The 13115-nt window shown below is 35.2% G+C and overlaps 1 protein-coding gene across 1 annotated transcript in view; it reads left to right on the forward strand.

Annotated features, from left to right (window-relative positions):
• Positions 1 to 13115, forward strand: part of SNTG1 (syntrophin gamma 1) — a 576561-nt gene that overhangs the window by 374010 nt on the left and 189436 nt on the right. Inside the window, exon 11 of the mRNA XM_054595747.1 lies at positions 2542 to 2671. Within this exon, the coding sequence (XP_054451722.1) occupies positions 2542 to 2671 (130 nt within the window). The remainder of the gene's footprint in view (positions 1 to 2541; positions 2672 to 13115) is intronic.

The following is a 13115-nucleotide window of genomic DNA, read 5'->3' on the forward strand; positions in this document are numbered from 1 at the left end:
TTGGCCAGATGAATTAAGATTTTTTAGTATTTCAACATCCAGAAATTCTAATTATTTTTCTGGCTAATTACTTTCCATAGAAATGCCTTCATGGTGCTGATTAAGTTCAATTTCCCAATATATTGAATTTTCAGTATCAATATTAGCATAGCTTTTAAAAAAAATCTCAAAGGTATCTTGCCTATAATTTCAGTATTACAGTATATTCCAGTAATATTTAACATAAACTTGGTGCTATTATAATAAAAATAACTTAGCTCAATGGATATAACATTCTCAATAGACTAAAAACTCATGCACAAACCCAACAATGGGAATGTGTTTCTTCATTAGATTCCACATATGAGTGAATTCATAAGATGTTTGTCTTTCTCTGAGTGATTTATTTCACTGAGCATAATAATCTCTAGGCCCATCCATGCTGTTGCAAATGGTAAAATTTCATTCTTTTTACATGGCAGAATAATATTCTATTGTATATACATATAATACAGCTTTTTTTCCCTACTTATCTATTGATGGGCATTCAGGTTGTTTCCAGACTTTGCTATTGTAAATAATGCTGCAATGAACATAGGGGTGGTGTAATTTTTCAAATCAGTGTTTTGCCCCCTCACAAATTTAAAGCAAAGCAAAAGAAGTTAAAGCAAAGAAATTGTTCAGATACTTTATTTATTTATTTATTTATTGCTATTTTTAAATCCTCACCCAATGATATGTTTATTGATTGTAGAGAGAGAGGAAGGGAGATAAAGAGAAAGAGAAAGAGAGAGAAACATTGATATGAGAGAGAAATATGGATTGACTACCTCCTGTAAGCACCCCACCTGGGGATCGCAACTGCAACGTAGCTATGTGCCCTGACTGGGGATTGAACATGCAACCTTTTGGTGTATGTGAAGATGCTCCAACCAGCTCAGCCACCCAGCCAGGGCTTTACTTACTTCACTTATATTTATGATGGAGTTTTCATCAAATCAACCTGAAAAATATAAACAGAATGTAAAAGTGATATATATTAATATACAAGACTGGGTTTATGAAAGGTTCTTCAGAATTATTTTATCTAGGAACTATGTTACATATATAATTAGATATATTACAGGTGTGATCTAGGTGTGTTAACTATAATCAGCTAAAAATATCAAGCTGCTATGATTTATTTAAAGCAGAAAGAACAAACATGCTCAAGACATGCTTTAATTTATGATACATGAAGCAGTGGTTATGATTATCAGGGAATGGAAAGAAATGCATACTGCTAAACTCAAATTAGTTCACATATTTCAAGGATGGTTGAGCTTCTGTCTAGATATTTTTAAAAGTCTTATGCACTGCTGAGTATCAAAATTAAAAGTAAGAAAATTATGAAAGTTATATTTTTTCATGCTATGCATATTTTTGTCACCAGTTCAACAAAAAATTATTTCAGAGACAAGCAACAGTTGTACATACTAAAATCTTTTCATGGAGTTTTAAGATAAAGTGAAAAAATATATTTGATTACTCTTTTGTTATCGTTTGAAAGTGCTTGGTCAAAAATACAAGGACAAGTTTCTCTAAAAATATTAAAAATTTAGATGCAGAGTGTCTTACAGACAAAAGGCTTTTACCAACTGCCCAGTTCTAAGGTAGAATTTAAGTGTAACTTGTCCATTTTCTAAAGTGCATTGTGTTGTGGAACAGAGTGATTCTCAAGCATAAGACAATGGGGTTACCTTCCATTCGTTTTGAGATTTTTGATTATTTCTGTTCATTAAGTTTATCTCTAACATGCAAGAACTTGATACATGGAAAATGTAAATATTAAAGCTGTACAGAACTGCTGTAAATTCTATAGCACTCTGGTAAGCAATTTAGAATGGAAACATTTTTCTCCAACAATAACAAAAGATAATATAGATATTTAGACTGGTTATTGCATTTTAAGGAAAGTTGGTTATTGAAATGCACAACATTCACATAATTTATAGAATATGAAAATTGAGACATGAAGAAGAGCTATAAAAACCTCTTTTTCCAAACCAACTTTGAGAAGATGAATATACTGAGATCAAAAGTTGTTTAACCATTGACAAAATGCTGCAGCTTATGTTATCAAGTGATTTTTTACTTGATACTTAATATTTGTTTTTATATGATCTTTCATTTATAAATAAGAAGATGCATTGAAAAATGTAAAGAAGAGATGATGGTAGCCAAAATAATGAATTTTATGTATAATTTTATGGTAAATTGGGAAGAAATATCCTAAAATATACTAGATGTATTTCCATTTATGTAATACATATTTCATAACTCAGCGTCTCTAAATTTTTTCTGAATCTCAAGATTTAGTCTAGTAATTCAAAATTACATGTTGTCTCAGTTTATCTTTAGTCTCCCATTTAAAAATAAAGATATTAAGAAAAGTAAGCAAATCTAAATTTGAAGCTGTATTTATATTGTTTGAAAGAAGAGCTATACTGCAGATCTAATTTCAAGTTACAAATTGATTAATGAGATGATGTTTTGATATGATTTGTTCTGACATATCTGCAGGCAGAATGCCTTTCAAGTCATTGCTGTGGACGGGGTTTCCAGTGGGATTATTCAGTGCCTCTCTGCTGAAGACTGCATTGACTGGCTACAAGCAATAGCAACTAATATTTCAAACCTCACAAAGCACAATGTAAGTAGCAATTCAAGTAATACCTGGCCACAGAGTTTCTCTTTTTGGTATTAAAAAAATACACACACACACACACACACATAAATGTATATATGATGGGGGAACCTCCCTAAAATAGAATTTATTTATAAAAAGTGTGTATTTATTCTTACATGTTTAAACTTCAGTCACCCTTAAAGTACTCTCCATTTGATGCAATACACCAATGAAGATGTTTTTTCCACTGCTCGAAATAGCTTTTGAACTCATTGATTTTAATGCTTTTTAGTGCTTCTGCCATTTTTTTGTTTCATCACTTCCATGTCAGCAAAACATTTCCCTTTAAGGACTTTTTCATCCAGGGAAACATAAAAAAGTTGCTTGGTTCAAGATTGGGTAAATAAGGAGGGAGGGACCTAGGGATTATGACGTTTTGGTCAAAAACTGCTGAACACTCATTGTGGTGTGGGCAGGTACGCTCGTAAATCACCCATCATGAAATGGGCAAATACATCAAAAGAGTCTTCAAAAAAATTCACTGAAGCCAAACACAGCCTCTCACAAAAACGCCAGCTGGTACACTGATGCACATGCGTTCCTAGAACACCTAGTGGGGGTCTATTTTTCTCACGGCCTTGGCAAGTGTGGCTAGAAACCTTCAATACTATAAAAAAAAACAGATGAAAAATTACATGAAAGAAGTAACAAGAACTGAAGAGCAAGTGTGACTTGTCCAGTCTTTAGGAGGTCAGACTGAGTACGATGGTGACTGAAGTCAAAGAGAGTCACTGTGAAGAGTGATGTTCCAAGTACTGTCTGACTCAAAGTCACAATATTAGCAGTGGACCTGAGCAAGGAGCTGGTGTGTCCTGATTGATTTGGTTGTCATTAAACAGGCTGCAACTATGTCCTATGTCTCTGTATTTTTCATTAACACTGTCCATGATGAACAAATATAATGTGAATAAATGAGTCCATCAGCAAACAGCAGTTCTTCAAAAAAATATTACTGAGAAAGTGAAATGAAAGATGTAAGAGGGAAAATTTATTGAGCTACAGTAAACACTGCAGTATGAGCTTCTCATTAAATTATTACAACTCATTAAATAGTAATTATTAAGTTCTTACACACTATAGAATCATCTATGCAGTATTAGAGTAGCTGTGAAGAGGTGCTGGCAGCATTGTGTGCCACAGATGATTTCTGTAGATTGCCTGTTGTCTCGACATAGTTCCCTTTATCCCTTATAAATCTTTACCTATCATAGCGTCTGATAAACAAATGTGTTTCTGAAATAAAGCTTCTTCATATAAATCACTGAGTGACTTTCTAGTAGGTAAGGGTAGAAAATACAGTGCACCAGAGGTTCAAGAATAAATCAACTCTAAGGAATATCTGATTGCAAATCAAGGAAATACATTTGAACATCTGTATGTTGCACAACAACCATGATTCTTAAGAACATTTTAACATGTGTTTTCCTAAAACTTTATCATAAGAAGGAACTATGAAGGTCATCTTGACTCACCTCCCACCCAATTAAGAAATGTCTCCTGCAAAGTTTCATGCAGACAACTCTGCTGGAAGCCTCTCAATGTCAACAAAACCCACTGCTTCATCATGCAGCAACTGAACATTTGACAGTTAGTATTAGGAAATTCTGCTTATAATGAGCAAAACTCTCTCTTGTAACTCTCATCCATTTGTACTAGTTCTGCCATGGGAAAAGTACACAGTCATTTTCCTTCCACCTTTACTTGGCAGTTCCTCAAACATATAATGGCAACTATCATATGCCAATTTTTTTATTAAATATTTTTATTTATTTATTTTTAGAGAGGGAAAGGGGAAGGGAGAGAGGGAAACATCAATGTATGGTTGCCTCTTGCACTCCTCCTTCTGGGAACCTGGCCCACAAACCAGGCATGTGCCCTGACTGGGAATCGAACTGGCAACCCTTTGGGTAACAGGCCAGCTAAGACATTTTTTAAAATAGTAATATTACTGTTTTTTTCCTGTTCCTTACTGGAATGTCATCCTATGCTTTCTCAACATGAGCCTTGTCTCTGTATGTAGAAGCATTTTAGAATAAGTAGAGTATTAATTATTTCTCTAAGCTTTCATTACTGACATTACCATGAATTCTTAAGGATATCTTAAGGATTGATTATTTCCTTGGCATTTATTTACTGATTGTGTATTATCCATTTATTAAAAGCACTCATTGATTTTATTTTTATTATGATGATTAATCAAAATTCATGATTTCTAATTAATAAATACTATTAGCAGTAGTGAAAAGATTCAAAGTTTAAATATGCATCTTTTTATTTGAATACACTTATGAGTTAGAACTGCTTCTTGGGTTACAAAATACAAAATACTAAATGTGAGGCAAGTGAGCCATACTAAAACCATTTAGGCAAAAGCTCAGTTTCTTAAATGTTTGAAGATTGAGTTTCTTACTAGGTAACAACGAGATTCAAATAAGATGTTTCTGTAACTGCAAAATGCCATCACTTATAACTTCCATTTTTGAGAAGTATGGCTTACAATGGAAATGGAAATAAAATCTTGAGGATATTAGTAAGTTAATGAAAATTATGAGATTACTAAAGATATGTTTTCTTTCTTAATGTTGTTTTTTAATGGGCATAGTGGCTTATTTCCAGAATATAGAATAAAAATAAGAAAGGAGTATAAATTTTTTATGAAGACACCTAAAACTGCATAACTTCAGCTAAATGATCAAAGTTGACTTCCACAGTTATAGCCATGTTGACAGTAAGTACTTTGGCATGATGTAGTAAAAATATGATTTTACCACTGCAGTCTTCCTCCTACAAATCTAGGGCATTTCTTATGCCATCTGAAGAACATCAAAACATTCCAGTTAATGAATATTCTACAAAACACCTGACCAATAAGACTCAAAAGTAATGTCATGAAAAGCAAAGGAAGTCTGAGAAACTTTCAAAACCAAGAATAGCCTAAGCAGACACGGTGACTAAATGAAATATGGTATCCTGGATGAAATTTGGAACTGAAAAGTACATTATATAAAAACTAAAGAAATCTAAAACAGTGTGGATTTAATTAATAATAAGGTATTTTTTATTGTTTCATTAATTTAAAAATCTTCCATCATAGTAAATTATAAGATGCTAATAATGAACAAATTTGTGGTGTATAGGGATTGTTATTTTTGGAATATTGCTGTAAATCTAAAAATTTTTAAAAAATAATGTTTATTTAAAATATGTGGAGGGAATATGGCAGAGGAGTGAGAGGAAGTCACACTGACCTCCTCCCAGGACCAAACTGGAATTGCAACTAAATTGTGGAGAAATCACCTGGAAAACAATGGAACGATAGTGAGAGAGGAGACTTGGAGCCTCAGACAGACAGTGGAATAGGCTCTCACACATCCTAATGGGTGGGCTGGGTGCCCACAGGCAGCAGTGCCAGAGGGATATTAAAATGATCACTTGGATCCCCCTAAGAAGAACAGGGTCTGAATCATAAGTGGCAACCTTTAGCCTACAACATCAGAACCCAATAAAGCACACAGGCAAAAGACAAACATGAAAAGCAAAGTAGTGCTTTCTGCCAGAGACAGGCAGCTGGAGATGCAAAGAGATGTTTAAAGGGCCAACTCAAAAATTTGCAGTGGCAGCCACCTTCCTTGGTCTCTGGGCGGAGGCGGGAGCAGGGTGGGCTGGAGTCTGAGGAAAGATTGGTGAGGAAAGCTTTGGCGAGAGAGCTGAGACTGTGGCCAGCGGGGCCCCAGTGATGACTGACATCCCACTCTGCAGCTTCCATCTCGCTCAGGCGTAAAGGAAACAATAGCCCCGCCCTCAGGACACTCCACTGAAGAGTAGCGTCCAGGCCTGGGTGCTGAGTGCAGTGCGGCTGACAGAAATAGTAGATCCTTGGCTAAAGGGGACACAGAGCTGCCTAGAGATGCTTGAAGAGAGACTGGAGTCAGAGGCATTGGGGAGAGAACTGAGGGGATAGCCAGGGAATTCCCAGAGCTGACTCCTTCCCCATTTCACAGTCTCCATCTTGCTCAAGCAAACCACTCACCTGAGTGGCAGCACCCTGTAAGGACATGATAGCCCCACCGTCAGGAGACATTGCCCCACCCTTTGGTGCCTAAGCCTAACTGATGAGGGCAGAGTGACTAGATTAAAAATTGCAGGAGACAGACACAGACAAGAGATTCCTGGAAGTCTCAAACAGACTACCTAAGGTTGGAGAGTGTCAAAAACTGACATCATCAGAGAAAGACCCAGAAAGAAGAGGAAAAAAAAAAAAAAGACCTGCCTACGACCATAGAATTTCACACCACGAAGTCAGGAAATTGAGACAGATCAATTTAAGCAGCAGAAGCAAAAAATTGAGAGTCTAACAAATAATGGAAAGGAAAAGAAACAGCCCCCAGTCGAGGGGAAAGGAGGAATCCCCACCTAGAGAACTAAATGAAATAGAGGCAAGTAAACTATCAGATATTGAATTCAAAAAGATGGTTCTAAGGAAGCTCAATAAGCTCAGTGAGCTCAAAGAGAAGTATGAGAAACTAGAGAAACTATCAGGAACTTACTGCAAAATATATCAATTTGAAAAAGAACATAGAAACTATCAATAAGAGACAAAAGGAAATGAAGAATATCATTTCTGGATTAAAGAACATAGTAAAAGGAATCAAAAGCAGGCTAGATGGAGCAGATGATCGAATCAGCAAGCTGGAGGGCAAGGTAGAAAAAAACTCCCATAAAGAGGAAGAAATGAAAAAAGACTCAAAAAGAATGAAGAGGCATTTAGGAAAATGCAGGACAATCTGAAACATAAGAGTATCCATGTAATAGGAATACCAGAAGGAGAAGAAGAGAAGCACGGGATAGAGAACCTGTTTGAAAAAGTAATGATGGAAAACTTCCCTAATTTGAAGAGAGAAAAAGTCACACGAGTCCAGGAAGCTCAGAAGGCCCCATTCAGGAGGAACCCAATGAGGCCCACTCCAAGACACATCATCATAAAAATGGCAAGTATTAAAGACAAAGAGAATCCTAAAGTAAGCAAGGGAGAAACAGGTAGTATCATACAAGGGAGCCCCAATATGGCTAGTAGCTGACTTCTCAATAGAAACACTACAAGCCAGAAGAGAACGGCAAGAAGTATTCCAAGAAACGAAAAGCAAAGGCCCATAACCAAGACTGCTCTACCTAGCAAGGCTCTCAATTAAAATGGAAGGTGAAATAAGGAGTTTCCCAGACAAAAGATGGCTAAAAGAGTATATTCCACCTAATGAGCACTACCAGATATGCTAAAGTGACTGATTTAAGAAAATGAGGAAAAAGAGTGAGAAAGAGAGCACAGGTGTAAAGGGAAAAAATGAATAAGTACCTTCCAATAATAACTTTAAATGTAAATGGGTTAAATGCCCCAATCAAAAGACACAGGATAGCTGAATGGATAAGAAAACATGAGCCACACATATGCTGCCTTCAACAGACCAACCTGAGAACAAAGGACTTACACAGACTGAAAATAAAGTTATGAAAAACAATATTCCAAGCAAATGGACAAGAAAAAAAGCAGGGTTAGCAATACTTACATCAGTCAAAATAGATTTCAAAACAAAGACAATAAAAAGAGACCCAGAAGGACACTTTATTATACTCAAAGGAAGAATCCATCAAGACGACATAAACATTGTAAACTTCTATGCACCTAACATAGGAGCACCCAAATATTTAAGGAAAATCTTGGAGAACTTCAAGAAAGGTATAGACAGCAACACACTGATAGTAGGGGATTTTAACACCCCAGTGTCAAAAATGGATAGATCTTCCAAACAAAACATCAACAAGGATATTCTGGAACTGAACAATGCATTAGACCCAATGGATGTAATTGACATATATAGAAACTTTCATCCCAAAGAGGCAAAATACACATTCTTTTCAAATGCACACAGAACATTTGCAAAGATAGACCACATGGTAGGACACAAAACAAGTCTCAACAAATTTAGAAACATTGAAATAATAACATTATTTCCTGGACGACAGGGCTTGAAACTGGAAACCCACCTCAAGGAAAAACCTCAAAAACATTCAAACTCATGGAGACTGAATAGCACACTATTAAACAATGAATGGGTCAATAATGAGATAAGAGAAGAAATCAAAAGTATCTGGAAACAAATGAAGATGAACACACAACAGTCCAAAACCTATGGGACACAGCAAAGGCAGTCCTGAGAGGGAAATTCATACCAACACAGGCTTACCTAAAAAAGATAGAAACATTTCAAATAAAAGACCTAAGCCTACAACTTGAAGAACTGGAGAAACAACAACAAATAAATCCCAGAGCAAGGAGAAGGAAGGAAATAGTCAAGATGAGAGCAGAACTGAATGACATAAAGACGAAAAGAACAATTCAAAGGATCAACCAATTCAGGAGCTCGTTCTTTGAAAAGATAAATAAAATCGACAAGCCTTTAAGCAGACTCATCAAGAAAAAAAGGGAGAGGACCCAAATTAATAATATCAGAAATGAAAGAGGAGAAATAACAACTGATACCACAGAAATACAAAAGATTTTAAGAAACTACGATGAACAATTATATGCCAAGAAATTTGAAAACCTCAATGAAATGGACAAATTTCTAGAAAGGTATAACCTTCCAACACTGAATGAAGATGAAGCAGAAAGCCTGAACAGACTGATAACAGCTGGTGAAATTGAAGCAGTAATCACAGAACTCCCGGCACACAAAAGCCCTGGACATGACAGTTTTATAGGAGAATTTTACAAGACATTTAAGGAAGAGCTAACCCCTGTCCTTCTCAGACTATTCCAAAAAATCCAAGAAGAGGGAATACTCCAAAACTCTTTTTATGAGGCCAATATCATCATAATCCCCAAACCAGAGCAAGACACAGCAAAGAAAGAAAACTACAGGCTAATATTGCTGATGAACATAGATGCTAAAATCCTCAACAAAATATTGGCAAACTGCATCCAGCGTTACATTAAAAAGATCATCCATCATGATAAAGTGGGATTCATCACAGGGATGCAATGGTGGTTCAATATACACAAATCAATAAATGTAATACATCACATAAACAGAAGGAAAGACAAAAACATGATCATCTCAATAGATGTGGAGAAAACATTTACAGCACTCATTTATGATAAAAACACTCAGCAAAATGGGAATAAAGGGGGCATACATCAACATAATAAAGGCCATATATGGAAAAACCTACAGCCAACACCATACTCAATGAACATAAACTAAAAGCTTTCCCACTAAGATCGGGAACAAAACAAAGTTGTTTGCTTTCACCACTTCTATTCAACATAGTTTTGAAAGTCCTTGCCACAGTGATCAGACAAGAAAAAGAAGTAAAAGATATCCAAATTGGAAAGGAGGATGTACAACTGTCATTGTTTGCAGATGACAGGATAGTGTACCTAGAAAACCCCACAGACTCTACCAAAAAACTACTTGACCTAAGAAGTGAATTTGGCAAAATGGTGGAATACAAAGTCAATATTCAGAAATCAAAGACATTTTTGTATGCCAAAAATGAAATATCAGAATCAGAAACTGGGAAAGAAATCCCCTTTGCTATAGCAGCAAGAAAAATAAAGTACCTAGGAATAAATTTAACCAAGGAGTTAAAATACCTGTACGCAGAAAACTATACAACATTGAAAAAAGAAATAAAGGAAGACACAAATAAATGGAAGCATATGCCATGTTCATGAACTGGAAGAATTAACATCATCAAAATGTCCATACTAGCCAAAACGATTTACAGATTCAATGCAATCCCTATTAAAATACCAATGATATATTTCAAAGACATGAAACAGACATTTCAAAAATTTATATGGAGCTATCAATGACCCCGAATAGCCGCAGCAATTTTGAGAAAGAAAAACAAAGTAGTAGGGATCATAATACCGGACATCAAACTATATTACAAGGCCACTGTAATCAAAACTGTCTGGTACTGGCACAAGAAAAGACACATAGGTCCATGGAACAGAATAGAAAGCCCAGAAATAAACCCATGTCTCTATGTTCAGTTAGTATTTGACAAAGCGGACAGAAGCATAAGTTGGAGTAAAAATAGTCTCTTCAACAAATGGTGTTGGGAAAGTTGGACAGCTATATGCAAAAACTTGAAATTTCATCACCAACTCACACCATACACAAAAATAAACTAAAGATGGATAAAAGACTTAAATATAAGTCACAAAACCATAAAAGTCTTAGAGGAGAACATAAGCAGGAAACACTCAGATATCCCATGCAGCAACATTTTCACTGATATGTCCCCTAAAACAAGGGACATAAAAGAAAAAATAAACAAGTGGGACCTCATCAGAATAAGAAACTTCTGCATGGCTAAAGAAAACTTTAGGGAAAGGAAAAGGGAACCAACCTTATGGGAAAATATATTTGCCAATGATACACCAGATAGAGGTTTGATCTCCAAAATATATAAAGAACTCATACAACTCCACTCCAAGAAGACAAACAATCCAATTAAAAAATGGGCAAAGGACCTGGGCAGACATTTCTCCAAGGAAGACATACACAGAGCCAAGAGACACATGAAAGGATGCTCAGCATCACTAGCCATCAGAGAAATTCCAATTAAAACCACAATGAGATACTACTTCACACTGGTTAGAATGGCCATCATAAACAGATCAACAAAGAATGGGTTCTGGTGAGGCTGTGGAGAACAGGGAACCCTAGTACACTGTTGGTGAGAATGCAGACTGGTGCAGCCACTGTGGAAAAAACAGTGTGGAATTTCCTCAAAAAGCTAAAAATGAAACTGCCTTTTGACCCAGAGATTCCCCTGCTGGGACTATACCCTAAGATCCCAAAACACCCATCCAAAAGAACCTATGCACCTAATGTTCATAGCAGCACAAGTTACAGTAGCCAAGTTTGGAAGTAACCTAAATGCCCATCAGTAAATGAGTGGATCAGGAAACTATGGTACATTTACATAATGGTATACCACGCAGCATAAAGAAAGAAATAGCTACTGTCCTTTGCAACAGCATGGATGGAACTGGAGAGCATTATGCTAAGTGAAATAAGGCAGAGGGCAAAAGACAAATACCATATGATCTCACCTATAAGTGGAACCTAACCAACAAAACAAACAAGCAAGGAAAATATAAATGATAACATTGAAAGAGAAAAGAAACCAACAGAGTCAAGAAGGAAGGTGAGGCGGGATAAGGGAAGGGATGGGTCAAGTCAATGAACATGTATAAAAGACCCATGGATGAAGCCAAAGTGGGGAAGGATTGAGAGAAGGAGGTGGGGGGGCAGGGGAAGTGGTGGTGGGAAAATGGAGACAAATGTATTTGAACAGAAAAAAATTAATAAAAAATAAAGTATGTATAAGTATGTATATATGTGTTATATATATATTTATATTTTATTTACATTAATATCATATAGACCATATTTCAAAGTGATTGTCAACTCTTTGACTTACTGATACATTTATTAATTCAATAAATATTTTTGAGAGCTTACAGTATCAATTTGCTATGTGTTAACACTATAATTTTGAGCAAAAAAGGATAATCTTTGTCCTCACGGAGAAAATAATCTAGTGAGGAAGGGAGACATCAATTAAACACAGAAGTAATGTTGAAATTTACAACATTTATAGATAACATAAAGAAGTGTTATGAGAGAGTATGTCTGTACATACTCAGAAATGTGAAGACAGTTTCCTAAAGTTGATATATGAACAATAAGTAAAATAGGTGAATTGGTAGAGGAAGACATTTTATACAGAGGTAATAGTATATATCTGTACAAGAGAAAATTAATAAAATTAAGCTTAACAATGGATCTCCTATGAAAATTGTCAGTGATTGTTCATAAAATAAAAATATTTAGATCAAAATAGTGAGTTTCTATAAATTTTCATTTTTTAAGAACAGATTTTAATTTACTGTATATTTGTCCTATATTTTTAGTGTTAACTACTCATTCTGTTACAAAATAATAATTATAATATATAAAGTCTGTTTTATTTTATATCCATCTTTAATAAAATAATGGTTACCCTGTGCCATATGGCAAACTGTTGAAACTTTTGATTATCCAGGAAATATGTGTCCAAATTGTTTAATTAGAATCTTGCCAAATAGGGAAATCTAGATATATTCCTAAAATAATTGGGAGCTATAAAGTTATTAGTACCAGCTCATTGAATACCAGGGTTGAATGGAAATGGAGATGTAATTAAAAAAGAAAAGTCATTAAGAAGAGATTCGATTTTGGGAAGTCAACAAGACTACCTCCTCAACTCTCTTCTAGGCTAATCTCAATTAACTGCAGAACATTTGTGATATTAATTAAATGAATTACAAAGCTATTCACATACATAAACACAC

Source organism: Pteronotus mesoamericanus, unplaced genomic scaffold, assembly GCF_021234165.1.
Source record: "Pteronotus mesoamericanus isolate MK-2021 breed Mesoamerican mustached bat unplaced genomic scaffold, CSHL_Meso_final scaffold_54, whole genome shotgun sequence".
NCBI classification, from domain to species: Eukaryota; Metazoa; Chordata; class Mammalia; order Chiroptera; family Mormoopidae; genus Pteronotus; species Pteronotus mesoamericanus.